The sequence below is a fragment of the Bombus bifarius genome, unplaced genomic scaffold, assembly GCF_011952205.1.
Source record: "Bombus bifarius isolate JDL3187 unplaced genomic scaffold, Bbif_JDL3187 scf7180000009722_frag, whole genome shotgun sequence".
NCBI classification, from domain to species: Eukaryota; Metazoa; Arthropoda; class Insecta; order Hymenoptera; family Apidae; genus Bombus; species Bombus bifarius.
The window spans coordinates 4101-23965 of record NW_022885294.1 but is presented as its reverse complement, the minus strand read 5'-3'; the positions used below and the strand labels follow the sequence as shown (position 1 = coordinate 23965).

Below are 19865 nucleotides of genomic sequence, written 5' to 3'. Positions count from 1 at the left end.
TTTTTTCCAAATGAAATATTGTTTTTATTAAACGTTTAAAACCTCAGGCAACATTTATTTCATCTGATTTCAGTTTTACAAATATATATCTATAATACATATCTGTATAAATTACGGTCTGGTTATATCAAACAGGGACCGACACTCGCTAGGAAAAACTGCCCAAAAATTGAATCGTAAAAACCAATATGAAAGACAACAAATTTCTCGTTCTGCGGAACAAATAGAAATGAGCAGAATATCTTTATCTTTATCTGAGACATTCAAAGCGTATCACGCATACGCTAAACCTGAAGAAAACTTTCTTGTCTTCCATGTTCATTTTTCCCTTTCCATTTCCGAACGGTTTCTTCTATATTTATTTATATGTTCGTGATTGATGCTATTGACAACATACAACTAAGGGGAAATACGAATAGTAATAGATAGATGTATAATTCATTATGCAATTTTATAGAATTAAATCTTATTTATCTTAAGATATAAATACTATATTTACCAGCTGAAACACTAACGCATATGCAGTATAATATAATCTACTTAACAATCTCGTTTTAGTTATAATATGTGATTAATTCTTTTGCTATTTCGCTATAAACAGTTTCTTGTGCATACAATATTTTTTTATAGTATTCTAATATATTGTTAGATATTGTAAAGAAAGTAAAATACAGTTATTGAAGTTTGGGAACATTCAATGTTAACCTTGTTTCAAAAAATAATCTTTCGAATGAATGGGGAATAGATTTTTAGTATTATAGTTGGTATAATGTCATCATTGTTTACAATGTGTTAGAGTTAAAGAAATGAGACAAATTAATATTTCAGAAGCAAATTCAATATTTAAATGATGTTATTTTAAAATGGCAGATGATATGAATGTTCTTTTTATACGAGGAAATGGAAACGTATGTATGGTAATGGAAACGTAATGGTTTTAGCATTATTTTAGTACAAGATCTTAGCATAATAGTAATTAACAGTATCCACTACCTTTTAGTCAATTTTTGAAAAATGACATATATGATAATTTGCAATAGTTTGATAATAAAATACTTGTATCAATATTAATAACGTATAATTTGCTATCTCAAAAGGATACAGACACAGCCAATGATAATGTTTGGGATGATAGTGCATTAATAGAAGCATATGATAAAGCAATAAATTTAGCAAAAGAAGAAGTTATCAAGCGAATGGGAATGGATGTTGGAAATTCTCAACCGAAAGAAAACCTACAAAATCTTAAGCAGCCTAAACACGCAAGTAAATTACACAAGGTTGTGATTTTGATAGAATATTACAAATTTGATACAGAATATTATTAAATATATTGATTAAGAAGCAAATTATTTTATTTTGCTATTTACTTATATTTATTTGTATACACATCTTTTCTCTATAGAAATGGATCATAGGAGCACCTTATCGTGCAATATACTCAGTGGATGGAGAAATTTATGAAGCTATAATATCAAAAATTTACGAAAACAATGGCACGTGTGTTGTAAAATTTGTAGGTAATACCTTTAGCATGATGGTTATGTCAATTAAGAAATGTACTAAAAATACATATATATATGAAGTAAAGGCTTTCGCATAGTCTATCACAGTGTCATTCAGCAGGTCCTTAACTGGGCAGGAGTACCTGTCAATGTCTATGGGGAGACCCGTGGGATATAGGGTCATGAACCATAAACATGCATGTTACTTATTGTTCATTATTAGCTGCTTGGAATATAATTCTCCTCATTAGACGAGTGATTATTACTACATATATCAAGGAAAATATTTATACATATACATTTATGCACGGGAAATTCTAATACATTGCCTGTAAGGACAGTAACTGAATGGCACTCAGTAATTCTATTAAATGACAAAAATTTCTTTTACTCTGTGTTTAGGCTATGGTAATACAGAGAAAGTCGAGTTGAGTTCTCTTTTAGAATCAGAAGGTTTGCAAAGTCAAATAGCACAACGAAAGAAAGCTTTGGAAGAGAAATTCAATGAAGAGAACGATGAGACTTGTGAGACTAATTTTTCTACAAATGTAAATTCGAAAAAATATAATGTAGAAAAAATGGATTGTGACTCTGAAGAAGCAAATGCGTATAAACATCACTTCATACCGGGACCATCTTTCAATTCGATGACTGATATAATGCCACCTGCACCTCCTTTACCACCACACTTAATGGCCAAGTAAGTACAATTTAAAAATTCTAATGGAATGCTGAATACTTCTAATATTAATAAGTAATTTGGAATAAGTTTAACATTTTATTTGGAAAAAAAATACGAAATTTTAATAAAATGTACTAGATTACCAGATAATGATACAGACGCACTTTCAAGTATGTTGATGTCATGGTATATTAGTGGTTACATGGTATATTACACAGGTAATTATTTCATATAAGTATTTTATTGTATATTAAATTTTCAATGGATTATGTTATTTCTTTTGTAGGTTATTATCATGGTTTGAAACAAGCAAGAAACAATCAAGAGAACAGGAAGAACTGTTGATTATATCAATTTTTTCAATAACAATATAACAATAATATAAGATATAATAAAATATAAAACTCATTGTATTTATTTACTTCAATTATTTTAAATAAAGAACAGCTTTATTTTCATATAAGACTTTAAGACTTTTTTAAAAATAATTACTAAGATAAGAAAACATAAAAAACATATTTTTGATAAAATACACTCACATATATATGTCGGGTTATCATTAGGATTTAAGGCGCGTAATGATCCTTCGTTTGAATTAGCCATTGTTTTACGAAACAGAGAATATATTTACGCGAATAAACAAGATTTTACAAAATATTATGAATAATGAGTTTAACAAATAATAAGATTAACAAACGATAAGTTTAACTAATAATTAGATTAAAGATTAATAAGTTTAACGAACAATAAGAGGAACGAATAATATGTCTTACGAATAATGAATTTAACGTATAATGAGATTAACGATTGATAGGTTTCACGAATAATGAATTTAATTAACGCTATTAACAATGTTCCGGGGTTCAAACGAATGCACGGTCAACGGGATAACTCTTTACTATGTGTCGAATAATTTTAAACACAAAATACAATTGCTGAGACACTCGGTAAATTGCTCGATGTATCACTTTCCAAGGCGATCACAGGAATGAATATCTGATGAAAATCTTTTTCGCTATACGACTGCATTTGTTTGTTATATGCTCGCTGGAAACATCGAGAAGGTTCCAATCGTTGTTGCTAGGCAATTTCTGTCAAAAGTTTGTCGTATACTCTTTGGAAACATCGAGAAAGATTCAAACGCCGTTACTAGCCAGTTTCTGTCTGGAGATTGATTCCTAATACAACGTGTGTCCCATTATATCGACGTCTCTAAAGTACAATTCTATGTGATTTCTAGGGAGAACAATACAACCGATCCACACCTTCGTCAGGCAAAACGTTTATCCCGTGACCGTGGCTACGTTCGGCGACCAGCTGTCACCTCGAACCCACTTTCGCTTTCACAAATATCAAACAATTACAAATGACAATTGCTTAATTACAGTTATGATAAAATCTAGGCTAAAGCATTAGAAGGCTTCCTCAAAATTGCAAAGGGAAGGCTCCGGTTTTCCTTTCATCTCCGACATATATAATACAAGGATATAATACAACCGAACATTTTAAACTTAGCCTATAGCGCGTGCGCGCACACACACGCACACACATGACACACATGACACACATGACACACATGCGCGCACACACATGCGCGCATACACACATGCACACACATGCGAATGATTTCTCGAACGATAATCCATTTATTTATATTTTTCAATATCTGTCCTTACGATTGCGTATTTATTTGTTCCACGTATCATATTTATCTATTTGCATAACTGTAGGTGACATTTTTTTAACAATTTTGCTAATATTTCATAACTTTTTAATTCATATTTCAAAGTGGTAACAGGTGTTTCTTTCTTTTCAAGTCTCCTCCATATCGGGCTTATTTCTAGTAGCCACGCTTGCTTACAAAGCAATTTTATATCTGCACAAGAATATCTTTCCGTACATTTTACTATGTGGTTTACAATATCTGTATTTTCTAATAAGTGGTTGCTAAGGTATAATTTGAATATACCAAGTCGAGCAACTTCATTGGGTAATGATACGTATATTTGCTTTTCGAGACGCCTGAGTAAAGCTGCATCAATGCCCCTAATAACATATTTACAATAAATATTATCGTTCTATTATACTAATAATAATGAAGGAATACTTCAAACAACACAATAACATATTTGGAATTTGGAGAAATATTACGATATTTTCTACTTAGAAAACATTGAAATAACGTGATATACGTACCAAGGGGAATTAGTTGTAGCCAGAAGAACTACATTAGAATTCTCATTAGACACTAATCCATCCAATCTAGAAAGAAGTTCTGATCTGAATCTCTTTGCAGGTTCAGACAATATACAGTCTCCTTTATTTGTGGCGATCCAGTCAATCTCGTCGATAAAAATAATTGTAGGCGAATGACTATAGGCAAGTTCAAATAAAACCTGTTCAGTTTAACAAATGTATTATTCATTAAATATTATATTCGAAATTCCTTAAATTCATTGCCTCATCAAGAATATGATATCATTTCGTTTTCCAAACAACTATTCTATTTATATATAAATGACGAAAAATAAAATCAAATCTTTTTATACCTAGAATCTCTCCTTCATAGACAAAGGAACAAAGAAACTTACAGAGACAAAGCAACTTACACGTATATACTTCTCGGAATCGCCTCTCCATTTGCTGACCAATGAGCTGGCAGTTATGTTAAAAAAGGTGCAATGGCATTCTGTCGCGACTGCCTTCGCTAACTTCGTTTTCCCTGTTTTGTATATTTATGAACTATACAGAAATGAAAAGAATACGAGTATCTTACCTGTACCAGGTGGGCCGTACAGCAAAATACCTTTCCAGGGGGAAAACGGGCCATCAAAAAAGATATGATACTTAAGGGGATATACAACGGCCTCCTTAACAGCGGTTTTACATTCCTCTAGGCCTATAACGTCATCCCAATGTACATTTAATTTGTTTACTATGATCTCCTGTGACGATACAAAGATAAAATGGCGTCTTCTCTATATTAAGTAAGTGTTACGTAATTTGATATTTGAAGCGTTACTGAAATCACGTCATCGTCGATATACATTGGACGGTTTATCGACGGGAATTTTATCGTTTAAAAGCTTTACGATACGTATATTAATCGAAAATAACTTACGCATGAGATGTCCTCAGCAATCTTTCGTAATTCCGGATTATCTGAATAAAGCTTTTCAATGCATTTCAATATCTTCGATTGCATGGATTGTTCCATTGGGACGTTAAATAGCTCTTCTGATGAACGTCCATCACTCTCATTGGGGAATATTGACGTCACTGTCATTGCGAGATTAATATGATTCGTATTGTCATCAGTTATCTTCTGCTGTAGATTCGTCTCTTTCACAGGCTCACTTCTCGCTTGTTTACTAACAGATTTGGCTTTTGTCTCAATACTTCTGCAAACACTGGATCATATTGTAATACGATACGTTGAATACGTTGAATACGTTGAATACCGTTTAATATCGTTAAATAATTTAAATTCTTACGTTTTGCTTGCATTTGTCACTTCCCTCGTCATTTCCCTTCCAGTTATTTTCTTACACAATATGGGATATTTTTGAAATTTCATCTTGTAATAATTTTCATACTCTGCAACGATAATTTCCAAATCGATGTTGTCGCAAACCCGATGTTCGGGAGATAGACGAGCTTCCCGGAATAATACATCGCTAACGTCTATATACATAAAAAAATGTAGTTTTTAATTAATTATAGTTTTTAACTAATTAAAAATATTTTTCGCAATGACTGAACACTATAAGATAACCATCAAACAACTGTTTTATCTCTAGGTAAGACAGGCAAAAGAATGTATTTACTATATAAATCCTCGAAGATAATTTCTTGTCTTCTGCTTTTTAATTTCCAATTTTTAGATGGATAAGAATAATTTGAATTTATACTTCATATATTTGTTTATAACTAGTTAATCTACATAATCGATTGAGTTATTCTTAACTACTGAATTATCGATGTCGAATTTTCAAATTTGGTTTCGCCTTCTCTTTCCATGATGTCCACTGATTTCTATTTCGATTGGTCACTGACACTATTCAAAAGAATTGGAACTAGGAATATATTTTAATTATAATATACTCACCCATTGTGTTCCAAATAATCACATACAAGGTATAATATGTTCCGATGACGTTCCGAAATACGACTCTCCTCCTAATATAATTATTTTTTCATTACAATAATATAAGGTTTTTCATGTAATTTTTTGTTACATTTGCGAATTCAACGAGTTACACATGATTTTTCATGAAACACGAACGTTAAAAATATTTGATACAGCCTAATTATAAAAATTGTTAGAAGCAAAAGTCATAGATACTATGTGCGAGTATCGCATGAAACGAACAGCTATTAAGAGAACTGCAGCAATATTACAAATCAAATAACAAAACACACTCGTCTGTGACGTGGAAATTCTAAAATCTAAAATCTAGAATATTCCTTACCTTTTTTCGCAGATTATAAAATATCTTATTCATACTACCTTGCATCGATAAATCACCGTTCATAGTGACACTTTCAAATCGCCTATCGTTTCTCAATGGATACGAGAATTTCCGTTTATTACTTTAAAAACAACCCGTCCATTACGTTTCTCTTAAAAAATTCTTTCAACTCCGTTGAAAACCGAGCATCAAACAAGAGACAAACGATTTGTTGTCATGGAAATGTTTGGTTCACACATAAGCAACGCACAAATATAATGATAGAATAGCTGAGTGTGTGTACTGTATAGTAAGATGGATGCAACATGGAAATAGAAAGAGAACACCATGTATAGATACTTCCTGTCCTTGTTTAATCAGGCATGCACACTAGTGGACACTGACGCTGCTCGTATACCGCTGTTACATATTTCCTGTACAAGTGCGCGTCATTAGACAAGGACGGAACATCCTCTCTCTACTTCTCTATCGCGTTTTTAGTTCGCTCACGCGCTCTGTACTTATATCTATTACATTTCCACCATAAGCAGCGGCCGTGCAGTGACTTACAAAAGTTCCGAACGGTTCCATCCTGGGCGGACGGTTAATTGCGTTCGGTACTTCGAGGCAGGAAGGTGAGTACAGAATCGCTCCTCTTAGTACTCTTATTAGAAGTGTTATCATCGAATATAAGTTTTTTCAATAAATTCTTATCGTTTTACAATCTTTCTAGAATACAATGACGTCAGCAATCGATCATTTTCGCGAATTTATTGTAAATTAATTGGGGGAATATCTGGAGTTCTTTATCGGTTTCGACTGTAAAATCAGCAACTATTCGAATTTTTCATTCATAATTGTGACATTTTCGACTCTTCCGTTGCCAAGACCGTCTTGAGAGATTTTTGGCACGTTCCATCACCCTTGTTAAACGAGTGCACATTGGTGGATATATTGATTTTAAAAACCAATACGTGTACGAGATTTATTATCTCACTGGGACAAAGAAATCCGTTTTATTCGCGAATTTTCCGTGTTTCTTCTTAATTTTCGTGAGTGTCTGGCGCGGAGCATTATTTGAATGAACTTTTCATCGTTCAGATTATATTTCGTTTAAAAAGATTGAAATTGATGTCGAGAAGAAATGAAACAAGGTGCTCGGGCATTCTTTCGTTTCCCGGGGAAAGAGAAATATGAAAAAAACGGTCGTTCTTCCTTCTGCCATTTTCGTCCATTACCAAAATGGTATGACCCAAGTATCCGGGCCGTGAATCGATCAAGCGAATTTTGAATAATTTTTGAATAATATCCAGTTAATAATTTGTGAAACAAATTAATTTCATTTTATTGTTGGAAACAAATTAGTTGGATTTTTCTTTCTTTAGCAGTTTTTGCCAGAGTTGACCTTTTTTTTTTTTTTTTTTTTCGTGGAGGAAACCTTCATAGGCACCCCGCGCCCCTCCGGGGAGAGGGCGCTGGGTAGTGCCGGATTCTTACCGGCTAAAACCTCCACGGTGGCCTGTCCTGACGCCTGAGTCGAGATGCACCCGGGATCTCTCCCGAATTACTCCGGTTGCCCCCGGGCGTCTATCTCTCCTTCTTTGTCGAAGGGAGGCGTCCTGCTCTTCTTGGACCGCTGGGGGGGAACCACGCCCCCCAGCGCCTCGCTCCTGCTGCGTCATCCTGGGACCCCGTCCCCTGACGCCTCTTCCTGGTTCGACGTGGTCCTGGCAGGCGTGGGGCCCACTAACTTCTCCGAAAATTCTCCGCACCGGATCGGCGCACTGGCAGGTGCCGCGGACACCGCCAGCTGCCATCCGTCTATGAGAGAATATCAGATCCGTCGGGATGCTCACAGGACTCCGTGGGGGCCACCAACTTCTCCGAAATTTCCGCACCGGATCGGCGAACTGGCTAGTGTCGCGGGCACCGGCCAGCCGCCACCCGACTATAAGAAATATCAGATCCATCGGTGTTTTCCCAGGGTAGTCCTGTGTCCCGGGGGCTTCTGCCTGCCTCGTGCTCCTTGGATGGTCCCGGAAAAATGGCTTCGGTGCGCCTCCTTCCTTCTTTCGTCAACGCCTCACGGAGCGGTCACCCATCCTAGACCGCTCCGTGACCGCTGCTGCTTAACTTTCGTGATCGGCCGGGAACGAGTGTTTCCAGCGCGGCTAACGGCGTTGACGTTGCCAGAGTTGACCTGACGTGCTACTTCAGTTTCCATCTTCGCTTCTCGAAACTTCCAACGTCCTTGGTGTTGGAGTCTCCTTGCCCAGGTGAGTACATAGCTTCTAGATACTCGTCGCTGTTCATCCTTACGAGCCTCTCGAGCTTTAGTTGTCAATTGTTATCGTTAAAGGAAGAGAAGCTCGCGACAGATGTTATCGAACAAATCGTTTATTCTCGAAAAGTTCGAACTTGTTCGTTGCGTTTGAATATATATGGACGGACGCCATTTTTCATGACATCATCATGATTTGTCATGTCGTGAGTATAGCTTTTGACTACCATATGTTTGTGATTTATGTGAAATTTGACCACTATACCGTGATAGAATAATATTTCCAATGAATTATAAATATTTTACATTGTGAATTATAAATATTTGTTACAAATTATATCGTACTTGAGATGAAAATGAACCATATATCTGCTTATGGAATATGAGGTAGTAAATCATTCGAAACATAATAACGATTAATTAAGCACATATACAATAACGTTTACGAATGAATATTGCGAATTATTGTATGGCTTTAATGCGGTATTTAATGTTTTGATTGCAGTCTTTGAAATGGTATCATAGGTGTTGATATAATATCGCGCGAAAAAGGAAAGACCAGTGGTTAATATTGCAGGTGCACCAGTGCGTTGCGCTCGTCGAGGGTGGTTTTGACGCTGGTGCCGAGGAAAGGCGCAGAACGTGTTCGATCGACCCGCGAACGTAGCCTGTGCTCATACTGCGACAGAGTTCGTTTCAGTTAGGCTCAGTCGCTGTTTGTCCGTCGACAGCGAATTCATCGCTCGGACACATGGACTGCGAAGCACGAGGGTTGATCGAGGCATCAGCGTGATGTACTTTTCAGGTTTCATATTTTCTCTATGAGACTTTCTAAGGAGAATTTGGAAGATATACATTTTTAGGAAATAAAGGTTTTTATGGAGTCATCGATAGGTTAGAATTTAATTAACTCTCTTATAACAGGTATTCCAATTTTTTAATATATAAATTTAGTTTCCTCTATGGTGTTAGAGAACATAATGCGGGCATTTTATGATATAACGAATATATTCGTATATATTTTAGTTTATTCATTCGTCAAATTTCCCTAGTAGGCCGGCCTGCAGCTCACATGCAGCACTTAGTAAAAATTTGTTTTGTTAGAGGTTGGCCATTCTTCTTGCTATAAAAATATCGTGAAGTCATATCATATGATAAAGCACCTTCTGAAAGCTAGATGCTCGATAACGAGCCTAATGATTCTCGGTAGTTTGTAATGTCAAGCTTTGAATTGGCGAGATCGCTCTGCTGTCAAACCGCCGTCCAGCGGCGACCACATTCTTTAACCACGTTCAAGGGGTATATCACGCTACAGAAACCATCAAAGGGTTTGCAAGTTAGTTGCCTTTTAGAAGTGGGGCAGTTGGTTGTTACATGTAATCCGTAGTTGCTGGCTGTTCTCCTTAGTCGCCATACATCATAGAGACGACAGTTATAGTCGCCAGTTGTCTTGCTAATGGTTGCTTATTGTCGCTAGTTAGTTCTCGTTATCGTTATGTATTCCATCAATCACGCGAAATTTAACGTATGGGAATTTATTCTTCTTTATTCTTTCTGTAGGGAGATTTTTTAAGACGAGGAAAATATAGAATATTTCAAGACGACGGTAAGGTTTGAATTTAAGTAACTATTTTATGATACAACAAAGTGGAAAAACGATTTAATTTTATAAAGTTTAAGGTAATTTTTTAAAAAACTTCGAATTTAAAAGATTCAAATAGATATCTTAAACGTAATTAAACCCTCCATATCGTAAGAAATTAAATGAAATTGCGCAAGAAAGTTAATACATTTAATGTATTATTTTAAACATTTATTTAAAAACATTTATTTAAAATTTAAGTGTAGGCGTTGACGCGCGCGCGCCATTCAAAGCATTTGTCAGTTCGTTACATCTGCGGTAAAAGTTGTAACTACGAAGAAGCTTAACATATGGTGCGTCTCAAGACGACAGTAAAAAGTATTAAGAGATTTTTCGAGATTTTTTCTTTTAAGTTTCCAAGTACTTTTTCTATTTAACTTCTTTTTTTTTGCATTTTCTCGCAATATTCGATAAATAGAGACGAAATATGACAGTTCTTAGTTCGGGGATTTATTGGTTCGAAAGTTACTTCAAAAGTGTTTCTGGAGTTCGTGCGGTTAATACTTTTAAACTACTGAGTACGACTTATTCCGTATGGCTGGACAAATCTTTGTTGATACTGTAAGCGTAACTGGTCCGGATATTGTCTTGTGGAGATAGAAAAATACACGAAGTATTGATTGAACTACATATTTTTTTAATTCTTTTTTAATTCTTTTAGTTCTTCATATATTGATAATAGAACGATATTCCGCTACTTTGAGCACAATATAGTAATGTTTAAATAAATAATAAAATTTACGCATTTCGTCTTCATGCGTCGATAAGAAAATGCAAAAAAAAGTTAAAGAAAGATGATGCGCAGACGAGACGTTTAGTCAGCAATAATATTTAAAACCTCTAAAATATATTGTACACATTTATTTGCAAATAAGCTCAATGAAATTAAACTGTAACTGTGTTTCCAATAATGTCTTCGATGTATTGCTCGCCATTATGTCGGATTAACAACTCTAAGTGATCGACCTTAATCACTAAATGGCGGCCGTGATTCAGTGGTATAGCTTTACATATGACGGACATCGCAGGCGCTTATAAGACGTCTATTGTGAAACGTTTCCAATAGCACCGTTTATGTGATGGTGAAATCTGAATATATATATCGCTGAAATATATATCGCTTATCACTTGAGTCTGACACGATCGTTTTTAAATAGAATCACAATTTTTTATTCTTTACAAAATCAGTCTATAAAGATTATGTGCAAATAAAATAGATAAATAGATAAATGGTTGTACAAACTTATAAAACAGATATTACAAGTATATCTAAATAAATGATATATTTATAAATTGTAATATTTGATCTAAAGTTTAAATAAATAAAAGAAATACTCGTGACTTACAATAAAAGTATTTTTTTTCAATTTTTAAACAAAGCAAAAGTGGATAACAATTTTTCAAAATGTAAAAATCAACACAATGGTTGGTTTCTTTAATTAATCAATAACGTTTAAAGTTAATTAATGTCCAGAGTGGTTTGTACATTTTGTATTTCGCCGTATTTCAACGTTCGATGTGTAAATAAAACTTGATGCCTGAAATATCGAAAAAATAATTAAATCCGATCGTTCCGTCGAATTTGCAAATTGTATACTCGTGTAAAATCGAGTGCGCTTGTGTATGCTGATACGAAAAGTGGTAGTATATTTTTCTTTTTTCGATTATCGTTATCACTTTTTGTGTGGAAAAATTAATTCCGTGAAATGGAAGTGCAATCAATACGGCTTATCACGAAATAATAGCACAACGACGGTACATATTGGTATTGACGTCAGCTTCACAAAATTTCTAGAATATCGCGGTCGACTATTTGGGTTAAGAATTCATTTTCAAGGTCCTACAAGCACGAGTATATTATGGATATGAAATTTTCAGTGTACATTTTAATAACCATATTTCATATTGCATGCTGCGGTCCAAGAAAAATCCGCAGTTAATATTCTGCTAATCCCTGCTGCTTTTAAAGACCATAAGTAGTCGTCCGTAAGGTTTAAAAGATTTCGAGTAGATTTGTATTACGTATTTTATCTTCTAATTTTTAAAGAGAGGGTCGTGTTTAATTAATTGAAAATGACGAAACTGTAATGGTACATTATTATCAAATATTAAACGTGGTTCCATTGGGTACTTTTATGGTTTTTGCGAGATATATATGCATTATACGTTGCTATTAGCAACGCGTAGCGATGAACGATGGAGAGCAGTACCTTCGTTATCTCGTCTCGGTTGTGTACATATCAGTAATGCACAGTACTCGTACTAAATATCTTACAAATTCCATACAGATTTTCAGATTAGTTTCGAATAATACCAACACGACCATGATAGTCACAGTACAGTATTAAATAGTGCCACTATGCATAATACACTCTTAAAATGTTTCTACAAATATATTTGTCCGAATATTTTTGTCAGCTACTATATCCTAACCACGATTTATTAAACAATATATAGATTTAAAAAAGAATATATAACGACATTACTTGTTTAGGCTAGATTGGTTTAACTTGTATAGTTTTAATAACTGTGTAAGATCAAACAAGAACTTATCGTTAGTTTGGCGAGATTTGATTACACGAAGCAACATAATTGCTTTGAAACTCAGGACAGAAAACAATGTCAACCGGTAGACGCGTTTGTCTGGTGAACGTGTAACGCGTGAATAATAGATAGCGACAATCACGCGAACGCTAGTTACAGCTGACTTGGCTTACATTGTAGCATTCAAACTAGAGTATACGAGCCGTAAGCGCTATTGAAAGTTCAAAGGCCGACTAGTGAGCTTCATCCTATCTCATTTTTTAATCAAGCGATGGATCGACGAATCGTATTGATTTCGAGGATTATTATAGTTCTGTGGGAATTTTAAAGCGTGGTTTGTCTAATCTTGTCTCGTTAGCTACAGACTCTTTGGCGAGCAGCCTGAAACTTGATCCAGTTTCGAGAAAATGAAAAATTCGTTTCTTCTCTTTGCTTCCCTGTTCTTTCTTTCCTCCTTTTTCCCTTTTTACATCGCGTTAAGACCCGTTAAATAATATTGACTGCCGTGGACGCTGGCTGAGAAGTGCACTTTATAACTAGCTTTAAAATCACCGACGTCGATGAGGACAAAGGTAAGTTAGAGGGTCATTTATCTGAGCTGGTGTTATTCGACCTGAACTCTGCAGCTTTTCAGAGCTTCTTTCGTTTTTCTTTTAAGAGCAGAGATGTTAACTGGTCTTTTGTTATGTGTAAGAAGTATGTACTAAAGCTTATTTAGCACCAATTGGTTGCTCAAAGTCGAGATATACATACCTATATTATATTAATACGTTACAGAAGATTAGGCGTTAGTTAGCTTATGAGAATTTATAGTGTGTCACAGATCACAAAAGCAGAATGACTACTTTTTCATAAACGATATATGTATATGAATTGAAAGTTTAACTATTACGCCACATACTTCTCTCGATAAACGTCGTCGAGTGCATATTGTTAAGGAATATTAGCCATTTGAATTCAATAGTTTCGAAGATACTAATGCTTCTGTGAAGTTTTTGCAGGCTGTTAATTTTTTATTGAGATACTACAAATTTTGAATAACTTCGATTAGAAATAAAAATCACATTACATTGACGCGTAGAATGTAACGTAACGTAGATAATGTAAATATAAATTATATTACAAGGAAATAATACGGGTAAGTAATGTGAAACATTCTGGTTAAAATTGCATCCTTTGAAGGCTAGGACACACGGTACTTACGAAGTAGATTAAGTACCAAATGGGGTACTTAAGAAAATTCATGTTGTCATTGTTTAATAAACATCTTTAGCTAATAGCTTTCTGCAAAAGCTGGTTTAAGTTATGCTAGCTTATTCCTTATTAATTGTAATTATATTGTTCGTATCTCCTAGAGGATTAACAATCCATTTTTATAATGGATAATAAAAGTAAATTCCTATTAGGTTGTCCCAAGTTTCTTTCGTTTTATAAAGAAATGACAGATGCACAACATATTTTGTTTTATGTTATTCTATATTATTTTACATTAAATTGGAAAAAGGTGGATCACACGTAATTCAATAAAATAATATAAAACGAAAAATGTTGTACATCTATTACTTTCTTATAAAACGAAAGAAACTTTTGGAACAACCTAATATTTCTCTACTACGACGCTTTTACAGTGCTAAAATATTTGATAAAAATGTTAAGAAATTCTAATATTGATTTAAGCGTATCGATTTATCTGCTCTTCATATTTAATCAAACAGAAATTGTTAATTATGATTTCCACTTAAAAGCGGATTGCATATTATGAGGATAAATTATCAAATTCATCTCTAATATAGACATTAGAGAATCATTCATAGCCGCAATCCTGTTTACCGCTAACATTCCTGGTACTCAATAATTCATTAGGTGACTGCTTTAGCCGCACAGAATACACCTACAAATAATTAATCGCGATTAATATTCCATCGACTTTTGAAAATCCCTCATGTGATCTATTTCATGCGATGAGAATACGTATAAATTGAGATTGCGATCGACCATCCTCAGTCGGATAAATCGAGTGATTCAAATTATAACACAAAAAAAAGTTAATACTAGTTACATTATCTTTTTCAATTTTTATGTATTATTTGGCGGAAGAAACCTTGGTAATAGGTAAGTAAAGTTCACCTCCTTAATGTTAATGATTTTAATATGTTATTAAGCTCAAAGTTCTATGGAATTTTCTATATATATATACATATACATAACTGTGTGCGTATATGTATAATATACGTATAACAACCAAAGTTCAGCTCTCAAGTGTACGCAAAACTTTTATGTTCATTTTACGCTATACCAGTATGTTTCATGAATTTGTTTGCTAACAGTATCGAAACAAATAACAAGCAGAGGACGAGCTATTCATGAATTGTTTTGCCAGCGTGTACGCTCCCAATATTTTCTATTTGAGAAAACATACTTCTTGCTATTGCAACTACAAATATTTTTACAGTCGACGCTTTTGCCGTGAATCATTGGCTAACATGTAAAATCTAGAAAAAACATGGTTTATTGTGATGGAAATGTGGAAAACCGCAAAACCGATATAGAAGGGAAAATAAAGGAAAGGAAGGTAGATAAGTAGAAGCTTGGGGCCAAGTTTAATTCACTGAAACCGAGCTGCTTGTATTATCACAAAACAAAATTGCCAGTACGTCATTTCCGTACTCTCGTCCTCGCGAAAATGATTTCGCTTGTTAAGGAAAAAGGAAGAGACAGGGAAGAGAGGAAAAAGCAGTCGGAGAGCGCTTTTAAAAAGCTGGCGAACCGTGTGTTACCACAACGAGACACGCGATGCTACTTGTCGCTTTAAATTGTGCCGCAACTCGTTTTTGAGATCTTTGCCAGGGGCGCGTTAAAACATGCTGAAAATATATTTCTGGCTTTTCTGGGGTTTAACTGAAATATGACAAATAACGTTGTAAAACATATGTACTTATGACTTACAGAGTAATTGAGTGTACAAAATATATAGTATACAAAATAGCCAGCGATTTAGGGCTTTAAAAGATCAAAAGAAAAGAAAAGAAAAGAAGAAAGATAATATGTTGTGGCAGTCTAAGTCGATCTAAGAAAATAGATAAAGGGAGGGAGGGGCAAAGCTAGTTAATCTGGAAAGAATCCAAGCGTCAATTTCAAGCATTTACAGAGAATCAAGCGGGCTGGTTAAAGTCGTGAGTTGAGCAATTATCCCGCGTTAGGTTCAATCAGGTTAGTCCCACGCGAAATTGATCCAACCATGCGAAAACGAGTGTATTCTGATTTCTGTCGCAGATACTTCTGGCTAGTGCAGTACCTACACGGTGGTTGTTGAAATAGCCGCTTCTCATCTATTTTCCGCAGCGCGGACATCATCCTTTGATCCCTTACGACTAACGAAGTTTTCGAAGATGTACGGCAGTTTGAGATTCTACTTGAAAATGATCATGATTGCGGTCTGTGTGCCGTCTGCTCTTCTTTTTGTCCTTCCGTTAAAGACTGGTAAGTTGATACTGATTAATTATGCGATCGAAACCATATATAATGGCTACAAAAATGCCGCTAATATAATATTCCTTCTTTCTTGTATCTGTCTGCCTCTCAGGTCGTTTTACTAATTACAATAAGTAAGTAAACGAGTTGCGGCACAATTTAAAGCGACAAGTAGCATCGCGTGTCTCGTTGTGGTAACACACGGTTCGCCAGTTTTTTTTTTTTTTTTTTTTTTGATATCGGTGACTGCCATATTCTCTTGAGTTTCCAAATCGTAAAGAATCTTTCCCCAGGGATGGGTCAACTGTGTATGTCCCCATGCGACGTAACTTGCTTAAGGAACACGAGCCGGTGATATGCAGGCAACGTATAATTGATTATCATTCGCTCTGAAACGCTGAAGTAATGACCAGTGCAGTGGTCCAGTGGTCATATTGAATGCCGCTGGATATATCAGCATTTGGCAACCTAACCCAGAGAAGCAGGAAATATGAAGCCACCGAATACCAATTAACTTCGTAGTTGCACGGTTCACATTCCATCATTTCTGAATATGCGAGGACAGTCCTCTTATTGTGCTTTTAATTCTTTTATTTGTTTCATTTTCAGCAAATATACTGGTTTTTTAAATTAAGCTTCTTTTTATACAGAGTTACAGATTATATTAATTTTATATAGAATATATTTAAGAAAGATATTTAATTTTTTGCTAGTTAAGTATTGATCGATTAAGTTACTGTACCTTTGTTCCGATAAATGCGTGCCATTTCCTCGAATCTAATATCATAGCAAATGCCAATACCTTTTTTGCAGCCCTTCACATCGAACGTCGTTAGGGAGTTACCAGGACTGAGTGAATCACTCTCTCGAAAAGTAATCTTACTAGGAATGTCGATGTCGAATAGATGTACCTAATAACATAAAAATGTAGTCGCTAATTCTATTGCTGCAACTTTTGTAATTTAATATCAAAGTTACCAACTCCTAAACTTTAATTATTTTTTATTTAATAACTGACAGCGTTTTTATCACTTTCTTTTATTAAAAAATCTTAACATTTAATAATGTTTAAAAAGGAGAAAGAATAAGTATTTTCGTATGTGAAAAATTTATATTATACATTACAACAAAAATGGGCGTTTCCCGTATCATAACGTATTTTATAAACCGTAAATTATTGAATTGGTTATAGTATACGTATGTACATATGTATATTCCTAAATTATTCCTAGATAGAGTCACTTTCTTCACCCCAATATTTTCAAATTCAAAGCCATAAAGGAATATATTACTTACCTTTTGGTGTCTTGCTATCAAAGTTCCATCGGGACCCCAAATAGTACAGGTATTGTACAATTTATCGCCCTCTATTTCAGGCATCGTACCACCAACTACAGAGATGTTGTTTTCTTTAGCTGCGTTCGATGAAGCAACGCTCGTTTCACCATCAGGAATACTCTCGGCGTATTTTGGAAAGTACTCTGCATTGCAATATTTCAATTAATGAAAAATAACTGTCTTTTGTTCCAACCATAAATTAAATTGAAATGTTTGTCAGTTTTTTATTTTCTAAATTATTAAAATAACTAAGTTTTATATTTCGACTTAATTAAATATGCAATTACTTAGCTAATAGTATATATAATAAATTGTTTCTACAGGTTCAAAATGAAAAATGAATATTTAGAAATATTTAATTACGACAATGCTATTTGTGTTAGCATCAGTGGCTTGTTACTCAACGACTTTGCTAGTACTTTTTGAAACGTAAAGTTAGTTTTCAATTAACACTTATACTAGAGGCGGAATTATAAATGCAAAATAATTGATAATACTAATTTATAAGTACCTAATTATTAGTATCTTAAAAAATATATTTATACAAAAATCACGATAATCATGAAAATGGGGAAATCCTATATTCTCAAATCAATTCACAATTTATTTTGTATATTAATTAGATTCCGCGCTCGTCAGTACGTACTCACTGGCGACATCGAGAAAATGTATCGGCAATTCCTCGTACGACCAGAGGATCGGAAATATCAAAGGATATTATGGCGTAGCGCGAGTGGAGAAACAGAAACATATGAGCTTAACACCGTAATACTCTTATCATAGAAATAGAAGCAGTCCTCAATTCCCGCCCGCTAACTTCTATCTCCACCGATCCAAATGATCTCCTAGCCCTCACTCCCGGACATTTCCTCATTGGCGATTCATTAATGTGCTTACGTGATCGAGATTTCAGGGACATTCCATTGAACCGACTCTCCAAATGGCAGCATATCCAACAGCTTAAACAACATTTTTGGAACCGCTGGCATAAGGAGTATTTGAACGAGCTAACCAACCGCAATAAATGGAGCAAGGGTGGACACAGCATCCAAAAGGGCACAATCGTCATCCTCAGAGAAGACAACGTTCCCTCCATGCATTGGCCTCTGGGTCGAGTTATCAAGGTTCATCCAGGCGCCGATGGTGTCATCCGGACAGCTACAGTTCAGACGGCAAAGAGCATTTTGGATCGGGGCGTCAAAAGGCTTGTCCCACTGCCAATTCAACCCGATCTCGAGAAACCCGAACAACTAGCCACCGAGACGAAATAAGATGGGAACTTCAAACACACCTCGCTAGTTTGATCGGTACCCTCTCAACGGGGGGAGAATGTTACGCCATGCGGCTTACCATAGGTCATATTCTTAACTATCGATCGCGGCACTATAATGTCGCAGACGGATCGTCGCGTCTGCCCGGCAAACAAACATTGTAGTGGCAAACGCATGGTTCATTAAGCAGGGCGACTTCCAGAAACGTCGACTCGTGGCCCGTATTTTACCTCGCGTAAAAGAATGTGGCGTGATCCGAACGTATTGGGGGTCGCCTTCCAGAAAAAACGAAAAAAATCGAAAGGCGTTCAGAACTTTTCGAGAAGTCGAACCGTCAACACATGTGGTATGTCGCGCATTACTTATCAACCAAAACGCAGTTACATTTTTTTTGTTCCATTTATATCTTTCTAGTTAATAAGTTGTTGAAATAAACATTAATTTATTTGTGTTAATTCTGTGGAATTTCATTGAACTACCCTTATTATCATAATCGAAATAAGGGGATCGATCAATTCGTGGCGTCGATTATTTAATCGTAACGGGAACTTACAACTCTCGTTGACGTGCTATCCCGCGATCGCGTCTCTCCGCGAACGGTCGAAACAAAATGATTCACTAAAAACTGTCCTGAATTCCTAAGAATTTATTTACCGCAAAACTGACAAAGTGTTTATTTA

The 19865-nt window shown here is 35.0% G+C and overlaps 2 protein-coding genes and 2 long non-coding RNA genes across 7 annotated transcripts; 2 read left to right on the top strand and 2 right to left on the bottom strand.

Moving 5' to 3' along the window:
* The first annotated feature begins 246 nt into the window (after window positions 1-246).
* Window positions 247-2547, top strand: LOC117215556 (survival motor neuron protein-like). Of its 4 annotated transcripts, none has more exons than XM_033461899.1 (6): window positions 247-418; window positions 1098-1280; window positions 1406-1520; window positions 1908-2205; window positions 2326-2405; window positions 2474-2547. In XM_033461899.1, the coding sequence occupies exons 2-6, from the start codon at window positions 1197-1199 to the stop codon at window positions 2530-2532; spliced, it is 636 nt and encodes a 211-aa protein (XP_033317790.1). In that variant the 5' UTR covers window positions 247-418; window positions 1098-1196; the 3' UTR covers window positions 2533-2547. The 4 variants fall into 4 exon arrangements, with proteins under 4 accessions (XP_033317790.1, XP_033317789.1, XP_033317787.1 ...); XM_033461898.1 differs by lacking the exon at window positions 247-418 and adding an exon at window positions 495-917 and having other exon boundaries at window positions 1950-2205; XM_033461896.1 differs by lacking the exon at window positions 247-418 and adding an exon at window positions 495-917.
* A 1352-nt stretch (window positions 2548-3899) lies between these two features.
* On the bottom strand, window positions 3900-17338 carry LOC117215558 (katanin p60 ATPase-containing subunit A-like 2). Its single transcript, XM_033461901.1, has 8 exons — window positions 17319-17338; window positions 6296-6366; window positions 5682-5871; window positions 5309-5597; window positions 4964-5165; window positions 4797-4909; window positions 4384-4583; window positions 3900-4233 (listed from the first exon to the last, which is right to left on the bottom strand). The coding sequence occupies exons 2-8, from the start codon at window positions 6297-6299 to the stop codon at window positions 3900-3902; spliced, it is 1332 nt and encodes a 443-aa protein (XP_033317792.1). The 5' UTR covers window positions 6300-6366; window positions 17319-17338.
* Window positions 8834-10217, top strand: LOC117215554. The gene is made up of 2 exons (XR_004489141.1): window positions 8834-9690; window positions 9844-10217. It is a non-coding gene; the product is annotated as an uncharacterized LOC117215554 (long non-coding RNA).
* On the bottom strand, window positions 14773-16640 carry LOC117215555. The gene is made up of 2 exons (XR_004489142.1): window positions 16405-16640; window positions 14773-14996 (listed from the first exon to the last, which is right to left on the bottom strand). It is a non-coding gene; the product is annotated as an uncharacterized LOC117215555 (long non-coding RNA).
* Window positions 17339-19865: the final 2527 nt, after the last annotated feature.